The sequence below is a fragment of the Anolis sagrei genome, chromosome 4 (genome assembly GCF_037176765.1).
Source record: "Anolis sagrei isolate rAnoSag1 chromosome 4, rAnoSag1.mat, whole genome shotgun sequence".
Taxonomy (NCBI): domain Eukaryota; kingdom Metazoa; phylum Chordata; class Lepidosauria; order Squamata; family Dactyloidae; genus Anolis; species Anolis sagrei.
The window spans coordinates 21,091,555-21,107,023 of record NC_090024.1 but is presented as its reverse complement, the minus strand read 5'-3'; the positions used below and the strand labels follow the sequence as shown (position 1 = coordinate 21,107,023).

Sequence of the window (15,469 nt, the reverse complement as noted above, 5' to 3'; positions counted from 1 at the left end):
AACAAAAGGTGACCATAGAGTGATGCCGAAGGACTTATACATTCCTAAGAAGGTGTTCTCCTGGATAAAAAAGCCATTTATTTTTTCATCATTTTTCATTTTCATAGAATGACTATATCTCATAAATCTACAATCCTCAGGGTTCTGTAAGTTGCAGCCATGGCACTTACAGCAGAATGATAGCATATTGTTGTATAGTGAGAAAGGGCTCTAAAACCAAAACAAAAAAACTCAAGAAATTCACTCTATATCAACACTATTCAAGTGAAGGGTTAGCAAGTAAAGTGATCAATAACTGTTTGGAGCAGGGGAGGACTTCATAAAAGACATTGCATTGGGCCCCAGATCCTTTAGGGTTTGAAAAAGCTATTAAGGCATCGTTAAATCCCTAAATGTGCACCATCTGACAGAAGTCATGTTTCCTCATACAAAAATTCTGGGGAAAGAGATTGCACATATCCATCCCATTGGCCTTAATGGGCTCTATTCCCCAGAAAGCTATTTTGCACATTTTTACACGCTCACATTAAAATTTGGAAACGGGAAAGCCAAATGGGCAAAGTGCACAATATCTGCCCAGTAGCAATGGAATGATGACATTCTGCTGGAAAAAATATGGGAAAGTTAAAAAAAAACAGGACAGGGAGTGGAGTATATTGGTAAAGGGCATACAGGTCAGAGCCTTGCCAAAAAGCACTTCACATTGCAATGTTTCATTCATATTCCCATTCATTTCAATGGAATTCTATGCAGACGAACTTCCTGGAAGACTAGGCTCATGTTTGTACAAAAAGATTTTTGTCTTCAAAACCTAACTTGGAATTTTTCATCCCAAATGAAAATCAAAAGCACACATTTAAATACTTTCACAGAAATAGCCATTCATCAGTTTTAAAATTACAGCGAGACATTTTATTTTTTCCATTGTGAAAAAATCCTGTATCCGTTTTCACATTGTAGGCCAGAGTTTTTGCTTTGTTTCGTTTTAAAGGAGGGATTACTCAAAACCTATTTAGAAAAAAAAGGAGAGACTGAGAAGTTGATGGAGGAGGGGAAAAGTGTACTTTTTGGCAGAAATATAAAATATGAGATTCTTTTTTTAAAAAACTGGTGTAAAAAGTAAACAGAGACAAATAATTACAATTATATAAAAATACAACTTGGTCATCAAACTTTATAAAAAAATTGACTTTGGAATTAACGATTGGCAGCCTAACACACAGACTTACACACACACATACACACCAAAAACTCACAAAAAGGCCTTCCTAGAAAAAAAATCACAGAACAACAAGAAGTTCATAAATTAGGTTGCAAGCGGTTATCAGATCCTTTGCTTGTGTCTCCAAAACTCCCTTTCTTCCTCGTCCATCCACATCATGAGCGTGACCAATGAGGTATATAGAGGACGTTAACACTTTTGGGCATACGCAAAACAGAAGAAAGTGCATCATCAAAGACCACCCATAGGGATGGGTTGAATCTATGTGATTTTCCCCCTCCCCCCTCCCCCAAAAGGCACAATCACATTTATTATTATTATTGTTATTATTATTATTTTGCTTTGGCATGGTCATGAATTTGTTCATGTTCGTTTCCAAGCAGCAGTGATCTTTTTTTCCCTTGGTGATATCAAATTCAGTGCCACAAACACTAGAAAGTTCATCCTCAGGCCAATTGAAACCTGATTGGGTCATTCAAAAAAACTTCCCACGGGCAGTCAGAAAAAAAGAATATTAAAAAATAATAAAGACACAGTGGTCAAATCATACATCGAGCACCATGTCATACTGTTGTTCTTTCTTCCGCCGTCCACATTTGGTGATGAGAACCAAGTACAAAGTCAAAAGCATCACCCAATAACAGGCGTAAAGTATCGTACCAATAATCAGCACTGTCTGTTTTGATTCAGAAAATGGCTTTTTGGATTCCTTGTATACAGTGAAAATAACACCACCTAAGAGGATTGTAAACCAAACGGACACAGGGATGAGTCCAATGAAGTTGACCACAATGGTTTTTCTCCCTGATGTGCCCCATCCCGCCTTGTTTATTGTGGCAATGGCAAACATCTTGGCTGGAAGTAAACTTGACATGTACAACACTGAGTAAAGGGACATGAACACCATGACAATGTTTCCTCTAAGGCAGCTGGCGAAGGAAGACTTGATAAGGCCCACAAGCTGAACAGTTAAAAGGAAAAGGAGGATGTTCCATAGCTTCCCTCGATAGAAAAGCTGGATGACGGTGGCAATAAGAAAAAATGGGAAGAACCCAGTGATGACCGCTTCGTAAGTCATCCACAAATGATGCTTGTGGAACCACATTGCATTGTATAGCCACTCTCGGAAATAGGATTTACTCCAACGGGTCTGTTGGTTCAACCACCTGAGATATTCTATAGGTGTCTCAGTAAGGCACTTGGATCGAGCGGTGTATTTTGTTGCATAGCCAAGGCTCAGGACTCGGTTAGTGAGATGTCTATCATCTCCAAAACTACATTGAGAACCCATGAATTCTTGATTGTACCAATCCTCCACAAATTCATGGAGCAAGGAGTTCCTGTACATCCCTAAAGGTCCGCTGATGCACTGGACACAGCCAAAGTAGGACTGGCAGGCTCTTTCAATATTAAATGCCATCCAGTATCTGACGCTGCTGAGGAAGGAGATCCATGAATCGTATTTGTTCAAAATCTGCAAGAAGCCAAAATAAAAATGAAGTTTGAAAATTAATTCCTCAGAAAAAGAACGTAGGATGGGCTTTTGATATGTTTATTATTGCCGACACAGGTAGAACAATATCACAATCCATCATAATTTCAGAATACATATCAAATATTATTTTCTTAGTGTTCTTATCCTTGCCAATGCCTATTCCACCTTTATCTCCCACTTGTGTCTATTGATTTTACACCTCCCCACACCCTCGGGGAACAGTACTTGCCTTCATTCAAGTATTATTTTAACTGAACAATCGTAGAAAGAGAAGGGTTCAGCTCTTTATATCTTTCCTTTCCTTCAACTTTATCTATCAATCTTCCTCATTTCTGAACCCAATTCTTCTTGGATGGGCTTTTTGAAGGTCATGATGTCAACATCACAGAAACAATGCTACTGATATTATTTTAAATAGTTTGACCTCTTATTCTACATTTCTTTTCATATACTTTGTTTTGCTTTGCATATGTGTAATAGTAATATCACACATATTTGTGAAACTGTTCATATGCAGCAGTGGTTCTGAAATTGAGCATTCTCTGTACTCAACATGTTTTCCCTTCTACAATAAGGCATCCACAGATACATACTGAGAACTGCAAATGAAGCTGATTCAAAAAATGGCACCAGTTTTTCCTATCAGCTCTAGTTTTTGAGATACAGAACATATGCCATATATCAGTCTTCAGCTTCTCGCCCATACAAAATCATGACACCCATATCGAAGAAATGAGAGGTAATGCGGTCTATCCAATGCACTGTTCTGAATCAGTGTCCAAAATAACCCCAAGAACAAGCGGACAAATCAAAATAAGAAGTTTTTTGTTGGACTGTGTTATAATTTGATGCCCATTGAAAATAATTTATATTATGGTTTATATTAGTGTTTCTCTACCTGTGCCTGAAATTCCAAGGCAGGAAAAAATAGGAAAAACTATTGTGTGTACATTAATATATGAATAAATACAAATAAATGCATTTTCTTTTATTTGTCCTTCTTTTACATTTTATGTGGTTTTATTCATTTTATGGTGTTCCCTTATTGTAAGATGCCTTAATCTCTGTTTGTGGGATAGAAATCCAGTTAAACAAGTACATAAAATGTGCCACTTTCCCATAATGAGATAAACCCTTGAAACTGAAGTGTCCTTTAATGGAAGACATGATGCAAAGTTTGAGTCATCAGAAAAGTTGTTTATATTCACCTGAACATCTCCCCCAACACCTCCAACCATTGGATCTTCTTCTAAAACCTTTACCATTTCCACTGATGAAGCTGGATCAAGCATCGTATCAGAATCACATACCTGTCCAGAAAAAAGAACATAGAGTTAATATAGACAGATATCAGTCTTAGGTCTGTTAACAGAAAATCTGGAAGCAGCTGAATGTGGCCTACTGCTGACTTTTTAAAAACAAGGTTTCACCCTCCACTTTAACAATGTGGAAGGCCAACTATTTAGTTGCCCTCCATATTAGCCAACCATGATCCCAGCAGACAGATGAACAGAATTTGGTAAATAACTACCTTGTCACATACACCGCCAGAATTGCAATGGATTGCCGCACATCAAGGCGATCCTGACAGCGCCCACCCAGGAGGTATGGGGACCTATCACTCCATGCCTCACACCGTTCTGGCTTCATCACATGTGAGGAAGCATCTGCTGGCCAGCTTGTCCCATTGAGGGCAATGCAACATGGGAACCTTCCTGTGTTGCTGATGGTGGCTTTTTTTCAATGGCAACTCTGGTTTTGCCACAGTTTTGCCCCAGAGCCTGGAAGTACTTCTCCCACGTGTTGTGGGAGCCAGCAGGCTCCATGGCAAAGCTGTGGCACAACTAAAATTTGCCACATATGATGAGGTTGTAAGACTGTTTTGCTGCTTATCAAACACTCAAGGGTTGACCAACAAATCAAAGAATATGGAATCTGAAGAATTCTGTGTGGTCCAAAGAAAGCATCAGATTTCAAACTCCCAAAGATGGCACATCCCATAGAAACCTTGTGCATGGCAATACTCGAATTCCAAATGACAAGAATTCAAAAGACACACATTTTCATACGAGTCAAACCCACTCCTTCAGAGCTCTGTCACTATCCACATTTTAGTCAACTCATTGTAAAAAAAAAAAACAATTTTGATATTGATACTTCTTTTCAAGTAACTATGAAAGCTACCTCCTAGGTCCCATCTACATTGACCATTTAATGCAGTTTCAAACTGGTAGTGAAGAAAATAGTTTACACAGGAAATCCTGGAACCAGCTTGAGGTCCAGGTGGTGATTACATAAACTGAAGATCACTGATGCGCATTGAGGTCTTTCTTTCATGTGCCTTTGTAGGAGTTTGTGCCTGGCCACCAGAGTTAGCAGCTAGCTTCAAACTACATTAAATGGTCAGAGTAGATGTGGCTCCAGAAGTTCTTTTCTAACATAACTGAACCAAAGAAGTGCAATTTCAAATTAATGAAACAGTTATGTAGCTACCATGGTTATAAAGAAAGAGTGGGAATGTGACTTCAAAATGTTGTTAGGTGTCAGCTCCCCTCATCCTCTCATTTAGGTTTGCTGGGTAGGTTTAATGTGAACTGCATTCCAGCAATATGTGGCAGGTCACAAGATGCTTGAGTATGGTTTCATCTCATTTATTTAAATAATTGGAAAAAAATATTTGATCTCAGAATCAGGAATATTTGTTTTGATTTAATTAAGAAAAATGGGGCCACCCCAGAAAGCCCCATTATAGGTTCACCCTAGTGTTGCCATAAATTGAAAATCATAATGTTGTGCTCTATCCTTCTATCTGCATGACAAAAGGAAAATGGATGCATTTGCTATGTCCCTAGTTCAAACATTTTCTTCTATCAAAGAGGGAGGGGAGTCAAACTAAGATACATATACAACTTGGCAGAGGACCTGGGAAGAAATATGATAGCCTTTTATTGCTCCAAGAAGGTATACCCATTCATGTGAGACAGTGAGATTAGATCCCAGAAGTTTATTCTGCCATCTGGATCCCTTTGAACTTGCATTTCATGAATCTCTATGATCAAAAGCACTCATCCAGAACTGTTTCACATAATCACTTGCTCCTTTCCTTAGCATTTAATTTTGTTCAGTCTGTTATTACATATGCCATATTATATGCTCATATTGTTTTAAAGGACTTTGTTGGCACTTGCTTTCTTCTCTTTGGGAAAAAAACCCCAATTTTATTGTAAATATGAGTCAAGTGTTAATGAGCAGCTGTGGTCCTGAAGACAACCCATGATTCCCCAAGGGAAGCTATGCATGTTGAGTGAGGCATAAGGAGGGTCTCTCATTTTGGTGAGAGAAAATGCTCAGTGGATATTATGCTCAGTGGTTACCACTCTTTCAAAGGTGGGCAGCTGAAGACAGATCAAGGCTCCCATTTCCTGCCTCTTTGCCATACCTTTAGAGGACAGATACCCATTTTTTTCAAAACAGGAAAAACATGTTAAAACAGCCTTTTCTTTTAAAAAAAAGTTCATGAACAAAATAAGCTTAATTGATTTGCAGTCCCTTAGAGTTTCAAGTATATGTGATTCTCTATTTGGGGACTAAAAATTGGGGTGAGTTGGGGGACATCTAGAAATGACGTGTGGCACTAAGAGTAAAGGTAGGCTGAATGTAACTGAGGACTTCATTTCATGAGTAGGGGAAAAGGGGGGGGAGGGGAAGAGACCATCTTGACCCATTTCCTCCTATCTTTCCCTGTATTCTGGGATGGCCAGACACCCTAGGTCCTTACTATGTTGATGCCCATATTTCCCCTGCTTTCTCCAACTTTTCTTCATTTGGAGTTGGGTATTACCCAACTTTTGATTATGGGTTTAGGGTTTCCTTTCCATGTGCTGTGAAAATAGACTCCCATGAGTCGCCTTCGGGCTGAGAACAGCGGTATATAAGTAAGGTAAATAATTAAATGTACTCCCATCGAAAGGGCCCTTACATCATATAATGGCTTTTGTGGGACTCCCGTGGGGCTCTATTTCTGAAGTATGTGGAAATGGAGCCATAAACCTGTGGAATAAAGTCTCTAAAGGCAAAAAACCCCATTACTATCTCATTTTAAGAGCTAGTATTGGACTCAGGTCAGAGTCCAAGACCGTGCCAAGCCCTAAGGTTAGCTGACTACAAGGTTTCAACATTTCATAGATGAACAGATGAGCAGTCCAAATGGCAAACATTATCAATAAACAAGATAATGCTGCACTGGCTTGCTTTTGTCTAAGTCTATTGGGATTACTCCCCTCTCCTCTCCTCTGGGGTAATTGAGCAAGAGCTATTTTTGCTCTTTGAACTCATTTTGTGAGAATAGAAGTATACTGAGGATAAATAGTGAAAGTTACGGGAGAAAAGAAACTGAAAGGGTATCCATGCTGTAGAATGGATGCAGTTTGAAACCACTTTAGCTATCATAGCACAATGTTATGGGATCCTGGGAGTTATCATTCGGTGAGGCACCAGCACAGAACCCCTACAGATCTTGTAGAACTATAACTCCCATGGTTCCATACCATTGAGCCACAGTAGTTAAATTAGTGTCAAATTGTGATTAAAAGCATTTTTCCAGAATTGTTTCTCTGAATGCACCCAGGGACTTTTTTTAAAAGAAGCTGAAGAAATAGGAATACATAACTGAGACTGAACATGCCAAATTGGGACAGTTGGAGGGTGTGGATATGTGGTCTCTGAAGAGCATGCCAGAGAGCAGAGCAGTGTGACAAGGACACTCTGCATTTTGTTTAAATATTTTTCAAGGGCAGCCTCATGAAGAAGGCGTTCCAACAGTATAATTGAGGGAGACCCAACAACCGCTCTAGGCAATCGGTTCCACTTCCTAATATGTCAGGAAGTTCCTTCAATCAAAATCTACTCTCCTTGAACGTTGAACCATTAGATCTAGTCCTACTTCTACATCATGCTCTGAATGGCAAAAATGTCATTAAGAAATAATAAAGAAAAGCATTATAATAAATAAAACACTTTAAAAGGTCAAATCAGAAAAAGTGTCCCCTTCAAAGCAAATAGAGTGGTCTTTCTTAAGTCCCATGCATGCATCCATACATCCATCCATACATATAGGCATGCTAAAATTAGCAATGTAAATTGCAGCCCAGTTTGTCCTCAGAGCTAAATAAGAAAGTGCAAATATTTTTCTTTCTCTTTGCTGTGCGATGGCGAGATTTTAACCGTTGCTGTTGGCCTCTGAGGATATTTGCTCTTTTGCGAGTCCAATTTTTGTGCATTTTTGCAAATGTGCAAGGTTTGAAACTACAATAACTGCTGCCTTGTTGCATTGCCCTTACAAAAATAAACATAATGGATGGGCTAATAGTTGTTGTTTTTTTGTGAGCTTGGTATGTGTTTACAAATACAGTAGTTTGTTTTACAAAGAGAAAAGTGATTAGAGACATTTTTGCTCAAATTGCAGAGGGCATAATAGGGAGAAAACCCCTTGGTATCTCACACTTCCTCTGGAAATGAGATTTCTCACAGGGGCATGACATTCTTGCCAGCCTATCATGTCTGCGTTGAGGCATCTTGTCTTGACCATATCCAAGACATGGGCTTGATTTCTTTGAATTCAGCTAAAACAAGTTAAGTGCTCAAAAGGTGAGTAAACATATCAATTTTGTCTTCAGCTAAGGACATAAGACCATGTCTTTTAAATACAGTAGCACCCCTGTATCCTATGAACTTGTTGTGGAAACAGGAAACTGTAATAGTGAACTCTACTGAAATGAACAGCTTCCACCAGAAGGTGTCATGGAGTCATTCTGGAGGACCTCCCAAATTTTCAGTGAGTTTCCTATGGAAGAATATCATAAAATTAGCTAAAGGACCCAGAAAATTCCTTGATAGGACATATTTTGTCTGATGTGGAAAAGTATCACTGTTTTGTCATACAGCCCTTTGCCATGTTGCCTATTTACTTATGGAGGCCCCATTAATTTCATAGGTTTCTAAGTTAAGGAATTATCGGGGTCCTTCCACAAAGCCACATAACCCAAAATAGCAAACCAGAAAATCCCACAATATCTCCTTTGAACTGAGTTATCTGAGTCCACACTGCCATATATTCCAGTTCATTGCAGATAATGTGGTATTCAACTGTGTGGAAGGGGGTTCAGAGGTGGTTCTGCCAGATCCTTCCTCCGAAATACACCTACAGCACCTGGTATTTGTTGGTGTTCTCCCATTCAGGTACTAGCAAAAGCTTACCCTGCATAGCTTTCCAGATCAGACAGGATCTGGTGCCTCTAGAATATATATGTATCATCCAATCCCTACCAAAAGTTAATTGATGAATGGCTGTAGAAATGGGACAAGCATCAGAAGATATATACATTTGAAAGCACTGTAAATAATAAGTAGGGAGGAAGACTCATTTGCTCACTCCAGGAGTATGGGAAAATGTCCAGAGCATTAAATATCATGAGAATCCATACATGAGAGAAACTCTTTCCCTGCCGAGAGTGTGGGAAATAAAGAGAGGCCAGAAGGATAAATTGGACAAGGCTTCTTTATTAACTGAAACATGATAAGTGTAAGCCAGTGTAAAAATCTGGCCATTAGATTTTAGGGATGTATCTCATTCAGATGTGATTCCTTGTTAATAGTTTTCCCAAAGGAAGCTGTGAGAAAGTCTTCAAAAATCAAGCAACTTTTTTTGCAGTCCAGGACTCATTCTGTGAAAAATTCACACATGGTTGTTTTGTACACATTTTCTGTACAGAAAACAATATTTTATATGCAGAAACTAACATGTATTTCATTCTATGTTATTTTCTGCACAAATGACCACATGTGAATTTTATGCCCAATAAGTCCCAAAATGAAAAGTTTCCCACTAGGCCAGAAATCTTCTCAATGGGGCTTATCAACACTCAGGATTTGTTAAACCATTTTTGGAATACTTTGGATTTAACTATGGGAGGCTTGGGTTGAAAGTCATTTCGAGCCATGGAGCTCACTGGTTAACCTTTGGTTAATTTTGGTTTCTTGTTCCAGTGGTTCCTAACTTTACGTTCTTGAAATGTTTTGGACTTCAAAATCCAGAAGCCCCAACCAGAACTGCCAATAACCAGGATTTCTGGAAACTGAAGTCTATAAAAATCTGGAAAGGCAAAAGCTGAGAATCACTACCTAACTCTTTTCACAAGCTTGTGAAGAAAACCTGCAAATAGCTGGGGGAAATGTGACCTGAAAACAATGATTTCTCCATTGCTTGTGTTTTTTTTTTAATTGTTTTATTGGTTTTTCCCACTCCCACCCTCCCCTCCTTGTACATGCCATTTATACATCAAACTACAGAAGTTACATTTGAAATATCAGTCTCAGTCTTAATTTTTCTGCTCCACATCCTAACACATTCTCTAAATAATTCCGAACTGGTTCCCACATCCTCTTAGTTATTGTAACCTTTTCAATTTTATCTATATTATTCCATTTGCAATTTGTTATTTCCACATTTAACATATTCACTATATAGTTATACCAATTAATCAGCGTCCATTTTGTTTTGTCTTTCCAACCCCTCACTAAAACAATTTGTGCACAAGCGATTAATTTGTCAACCATTTTTTCCTTTTGTATATTCTTCACTCCTGCTATTCGTGCATGTAGTATATTTCTATTAATTATTACTATTTGTAAGTTTAACATTCTATTGATTTCCCCTTCAATCCTTTTCCAGTATTCTTGCACTTGATCACATTCCCATATCATATGATTAAACACCCCTCTTTGTTCACAGCCATGCCAACACCTATCCTTTATCCCTGGTATACTTTGGATTTAACTATGGGAGGCTTGGGTTGAAAGTCATTTCGAGCCATGGAGCTCACTGGTTAACCTTTGGTTAATTTTGGTTTCTTTTTCCAGTGGTTCCTAACTTTACGTTCTTGAAATGTTTTGGACTTCAAAATCCAGAAGCCCCAACCAGAACTGCCAATAACCAGGATTTCTGGAAACTGAAGTCTATAAAAATCTGGAAAGGCAAAAGCTGAGAATCACTACCTAACTCTTTTCACAAGCTTATGAAGAAAACCTGCAAATAGCTGGGGGAAATGTGACCTGAAACCTATGATTTCTCCATTGCTTGTGTTGACCTACATGTTGACTCGCCATCCAACGGGATTTCGGTCGATTTTTGTAATAGTAAAGAATAAAATATATTCCATAAATCAGTCATACATGTCTTAAGGCTGTGCTACTTGGGCATTCATGCTTGTGCTCTAAAACGTTTATAAACCCCCAGAGAAGGAGATTCCACCACATACTAAGGTAATATATTTCACTTGTCAAACAGGAAGTTCTTCCTAGTGTTTACTTCCTAGGTGAAATCGCTTTTCTTGCCATTTGAATCTTGCCTACTTGCTAACCTAGTCAGAATGTGGATGCAGAGCAAAGAGGAAGAGAAGACCTGGTACTACAATGGCTGGGAGAGAAGGAGAACACTTGAGAAAGTAAATACAAAGGCTTGTACATTTCAGGTGAATCGTTATCCATTTCTGCTTACGGGATTCCAGAAGCCCCCCCCCCCAATATCCATTTTTCAACACCTCCTGAAAATGGGTGTGCTGTAAAATGGGCTTTTTGTTAAGCACCCCCCCCCCAGGCTCTTTTTGGCCCATTGGCGACAATGGGGAACTTACAAAGCTCCCCTTTCCCCTGGGAGCCTTTCCTTTCTTCCCTTCAATGGAGCCTGGGTGTCAGCAACGGGGTTAGGAAAGCACCCTTTCTTGGACCCTTTCATTTTTTCCTTCAGAGGAGCCTGGATATCAGCAATGGGGTTGAGAAAGCACTCTATCCAGCCCATTATGGTGTGTGTGTGGGGGGGGGGGGACACTTTCCCTTCCATATCCTTCATTAAGACCTGGATTTTATAAAGCATCAGAGTTACCACTCTTAAGTTTCTGGATCCTTTTCTTTCTGTTCATGGAGAAGGAGACTGGATTTACTGTTTCTTAAAGCTGTTCTGCTCCAGAGGAGAGGCAGGCACATGCACTTTCTTCTCTCCCAGCACCAGAAGCTTTCCAAGGGAGAGTAAATACAAAGAGTCCTATGAATCCTTTGCAAGTTAAAGCAATACATCAATTAAGCCTTGGAACATGTATCAAACTGCTTCTCTACTAACTGAACAGGGGATTAACATGCAGACGTTTCCTCTTGCTGGAAGGTGAGCTCATCAAAACAGGACAATTTGCTCCCTTGTCTCTTAACTAGAGATAACCCATGAAAACAAGACTCAAAGCCAAGCTTTGGGATATAACAACCATAGTTATGTACAGGTTGCACATCCATTATCCCAAAAATCTGAAATTATCCACATGGGTGGTTGAGATAGGGACATCATTGCTTTCTAATTGTTCAGTGCCCACAAACTTAGCTTCATACATAAAAATTATTACAAATCTCATATGCAATTACCTTTGGGTTATCCATATAAAGTGTATATGAAACATAAATGAATTTTTGGTTTCGACTTGTACCCATCTCCAAGATTATGTCCAAATATGCAAATACAGGAATTCCAAAATTTGAAAACCAAAACATTTCAAGTCCCAAGCAGTTTGGATAAAGAATATTCAACCTGTATCGATACTGGAAACTGATAGGAGGAAAGTTGGGGTACAAAATGTGATTAATTTAAGTAACTTGCTGGAGTGAATATGGTTCTTTGTGTAAGTGCTTCGTCTTTCAGTAGAAATGAGAGGGTGAAAAAAAATTCTGCCAGATACAGCACAGCTGGTGAATAATCCCTGCCTGCAGCTTGTACTTTGGAAATGGGGGAATGGGCCCTGCCTAATTCGTTTTTAAGTGAACGGTGTCACAGCGGCTTTAAAGGCCAAGCTTTTGCCTTGAGTGAGGTAATGCAGCTGTATATGCTGAAGCCAACACTACTTGGCTGAGGGATCGCTCTTGTTTGTATTTCTAAATTCCCCCTGCCCTCCTCCCTTCTCTCCTTTCCACCCAGACCCCTTTTCCCTCCCCTGCTTCTTAACGAGTTTTTATAGAGCTTTAAAATCTCTCTATTTTGGTGAACTCTGCCAATCCTCTGAGATACTCTTCTGAGCAGCAGGAGCATATGTTTGCATTATGGGGCCTCCCTGTTCCTCGCAGGATGAATCATGGCCTTGAATCCCATCATACATCCGGCAAATAGGGTTTTTAAAAAAGAAATAGAAAGTTATGTCTATTGCAAATGTCTGTGAATACAGTGGTATCAAGTCCTGCATAAATGTGCCCATAAACATGAGGAGACAAGTCATTCTACTTTTGAATCGCTGCTGAATTCTTTCCTACAATCTACTTGCTGCCACTTCAGGGTTGCCTGATCCCAAGTCTCCATTTATCGTGGGTCATTGCCAGGTAGGAGATGAGGATGCAGAGCCTACAGTTTTGAGGGTCTCCAGCACAGCTAGAAGAGCGCAAGCTTTTAATATAATTTCCATGGGATTATGATTTCTTGGTTATACTTACAAATGCTCCCAAAGTGGTCTATATATTGAGAACCCTTAGTAACTGCTGGGGTTTGGTTCCAAGACACAGTTCCTCTGCTTAGTTTTGTCAAGTTATCATTAATTGTTTTGGTTTTTTTTTAAAAAAAAGTTTAAATGAGAAAATTTTAAAATTGGGAACTTTGTTCACAAATTTGTCAATAATTTGATTTTGTTTTGACCCATATGTGACATGAATTAAGCAAAACCAAAGTGATTCTACTATCCCTTAGCCTGGGTTTAGGCGGGAGCTGTGTTGGCAAGATAAGTAGAAATAAAAACAAAACCAGAGAATCCTCTGAAGATGCCAGCCACAAATGCAGGTCAAACAACAGGAGAAATGCTGCTAGAACACCTTCCATATAGTGTAGAAACCACACAATACCCCAAAAACAGGGAACTTACATTCAGTCCAAAGAACATTTCACTCTGCTCTTCAGAAATTAATTGATGCAAGACCCTCACTTTTAACTTTTTTGTAATTATCTCTTGACTATGAGACTTGAGCTGTCCAGTAGAAGAAACAGAGTCATTCTCCACTCTTGCTGTGTAACTTTCCCCCTTTTTTATGTCAGATGTGACTTCAGAAATTGCAAGTTACTTTTGTGTGAGAGAATTGACCGTCTGCAGGGACTGTGCCCAGGGGACGCCGGGGTGTTTTACCAACCTGTGGAACTCCCTGCAACCAGTGGTCAGGATTTGCAATTCAATAATTTCTGGAGGTTGGCACAACTGTCCACACAGCAGTAGAGGATGTTTTAAAATACAGTGCAAACCTTCTATCTGCGGCATCAGAACCTACATTTTCACTTACCCGCATTCAAAAAAATATAACATCTCTAGGAATTCTCTATATACTCCAGGTGATTCTACAGTATGCTTTCACCGGAGATTATCACAGAGTCACATTAGAAGACAGCAAATTCCTAGAGAGGAATAGATGAAAACTTTAGGTATCAATCCCACAATATCGGGGTTCCATTCTATCTGAAAACATCCTTTCAAGAAATTTCCTACATTCTCCAATGTGACTCATAATTTTTGATGGAAAACATATATGTTTTGAGGATGTGTATCCTAGAATGACTTAGATTCACTATTCCTCTGAGACAGCCATTCTTGTGAAGTTTTGGCTCTGCCTTCTCCTCTCCTCTGTTTCAGTTCCCACTGTTTATAGGCCTTCCCAATAAAGTAGATGCCTTCCTTTGTATTAGTTTTTGGGTGGAGCTTAAAATCCCCCAAAGGTCAGTCTTAGTTGGTCTATTCCATTTCTCTGTATAGAGCTCTTGCTGGGCTCCTTCCTTTTTTCTACATCAGAGTCAGAGATTGTCTGGCATCCTAGACCCAAGCAATCTAAACAGGCATTCTTAGCACTTGCTGTATTTAGCAATATTTTATACCAACAATCTAAATGACAACAGAAGCTTTTGGCCAGCCTACGCTTCACAGGAGAGAAGAATAAGACAGTTTGTAAGTCACAACATAATGTATTGTTTTAAGTTACCCTAAGATAGTTCCGGGTCCAGATGACCCTTTATTCATCTTGTTTCAGTAAATTCATTTGGTTATCTTTTCACCTTGCCTAAAGTGCCTCTGTCTGCTAATGGTCTTAATCTTAACAGAAGGTATCAGATAGCCCCCGAGTAAAGCCAGACACTATAGCTTTCCCCAAAGGCTTGGGCATGCCATCACAATTTTGTTGCTGTGGAAAAGTAGATGAGATCCAAAAGGTATCTGTTCATATTTTCATATGCAGACTGGGAACATCTTCCACTGAGTTCCCACTGGGATTCTCCAAAGGACTTAAGGGATGTCCTCAGTCTGGGTATGGCTATGAGAACATAGCCAGATACATCTTCAACCCCCTCCCCTTTTCTCCATCAGCAACCAGTGTGTTCATGAGTCTTGGAGTGACAGCAACAGAGATTTGTAGTAGAGTCCTAAATATGCAACACTATGCGGAAACATATTAATTCTCTCTGTAAATGTGCACACATCTTGTGTGAAGAAGTATTTTCCTTTTATTTAATCCCAATACATTGACAATCAATCTCACTGGAAGACTAAATTATAACATAATGGAAGAGGGAGAAAAACATGGCACTATCAATTTTCTGCACAGCAAGAAGAATGTAATATCTTTCTCATATCCTTCCTCCAGGTTTTTTTTTTTCCTTCTCAGCAGAAAAGAACTCAAATATTGGTATTTTTCCTCCA

At 39.2% G+C, this 15,469-nt stretch overlaps 1 protein-coding gene across 1 annotated transcript in view; it reads right to left on the bottom strand.

The window, feature by feature from the left end:
• Positions 1-897: 897 nt before the first annotated feature.
• The window catches only part of HAS2 (hyaluronan synthase 2), a 38,181-nt gene continuing 23,609 nt past the window's right edge, over positions 898-15,469 (bottom strand). The window contains exons 3-4 of the mRNA XM_060775835.2: positions 3,926-4,027; positions 898-2,696 (exon numbers count right to left, since the gene is read on the bottom strand). Coding sequence (XP_060631818.1) covers positions 1,767-2,696; positions 3,926-4,027 — 1,032 coding nt within the window. The 3' untranslated portion in view covers positions 898-1,766. The remainder of the gene's footprint in view (positions 2,697-3,925; positions 4,028-15,469) is intronic.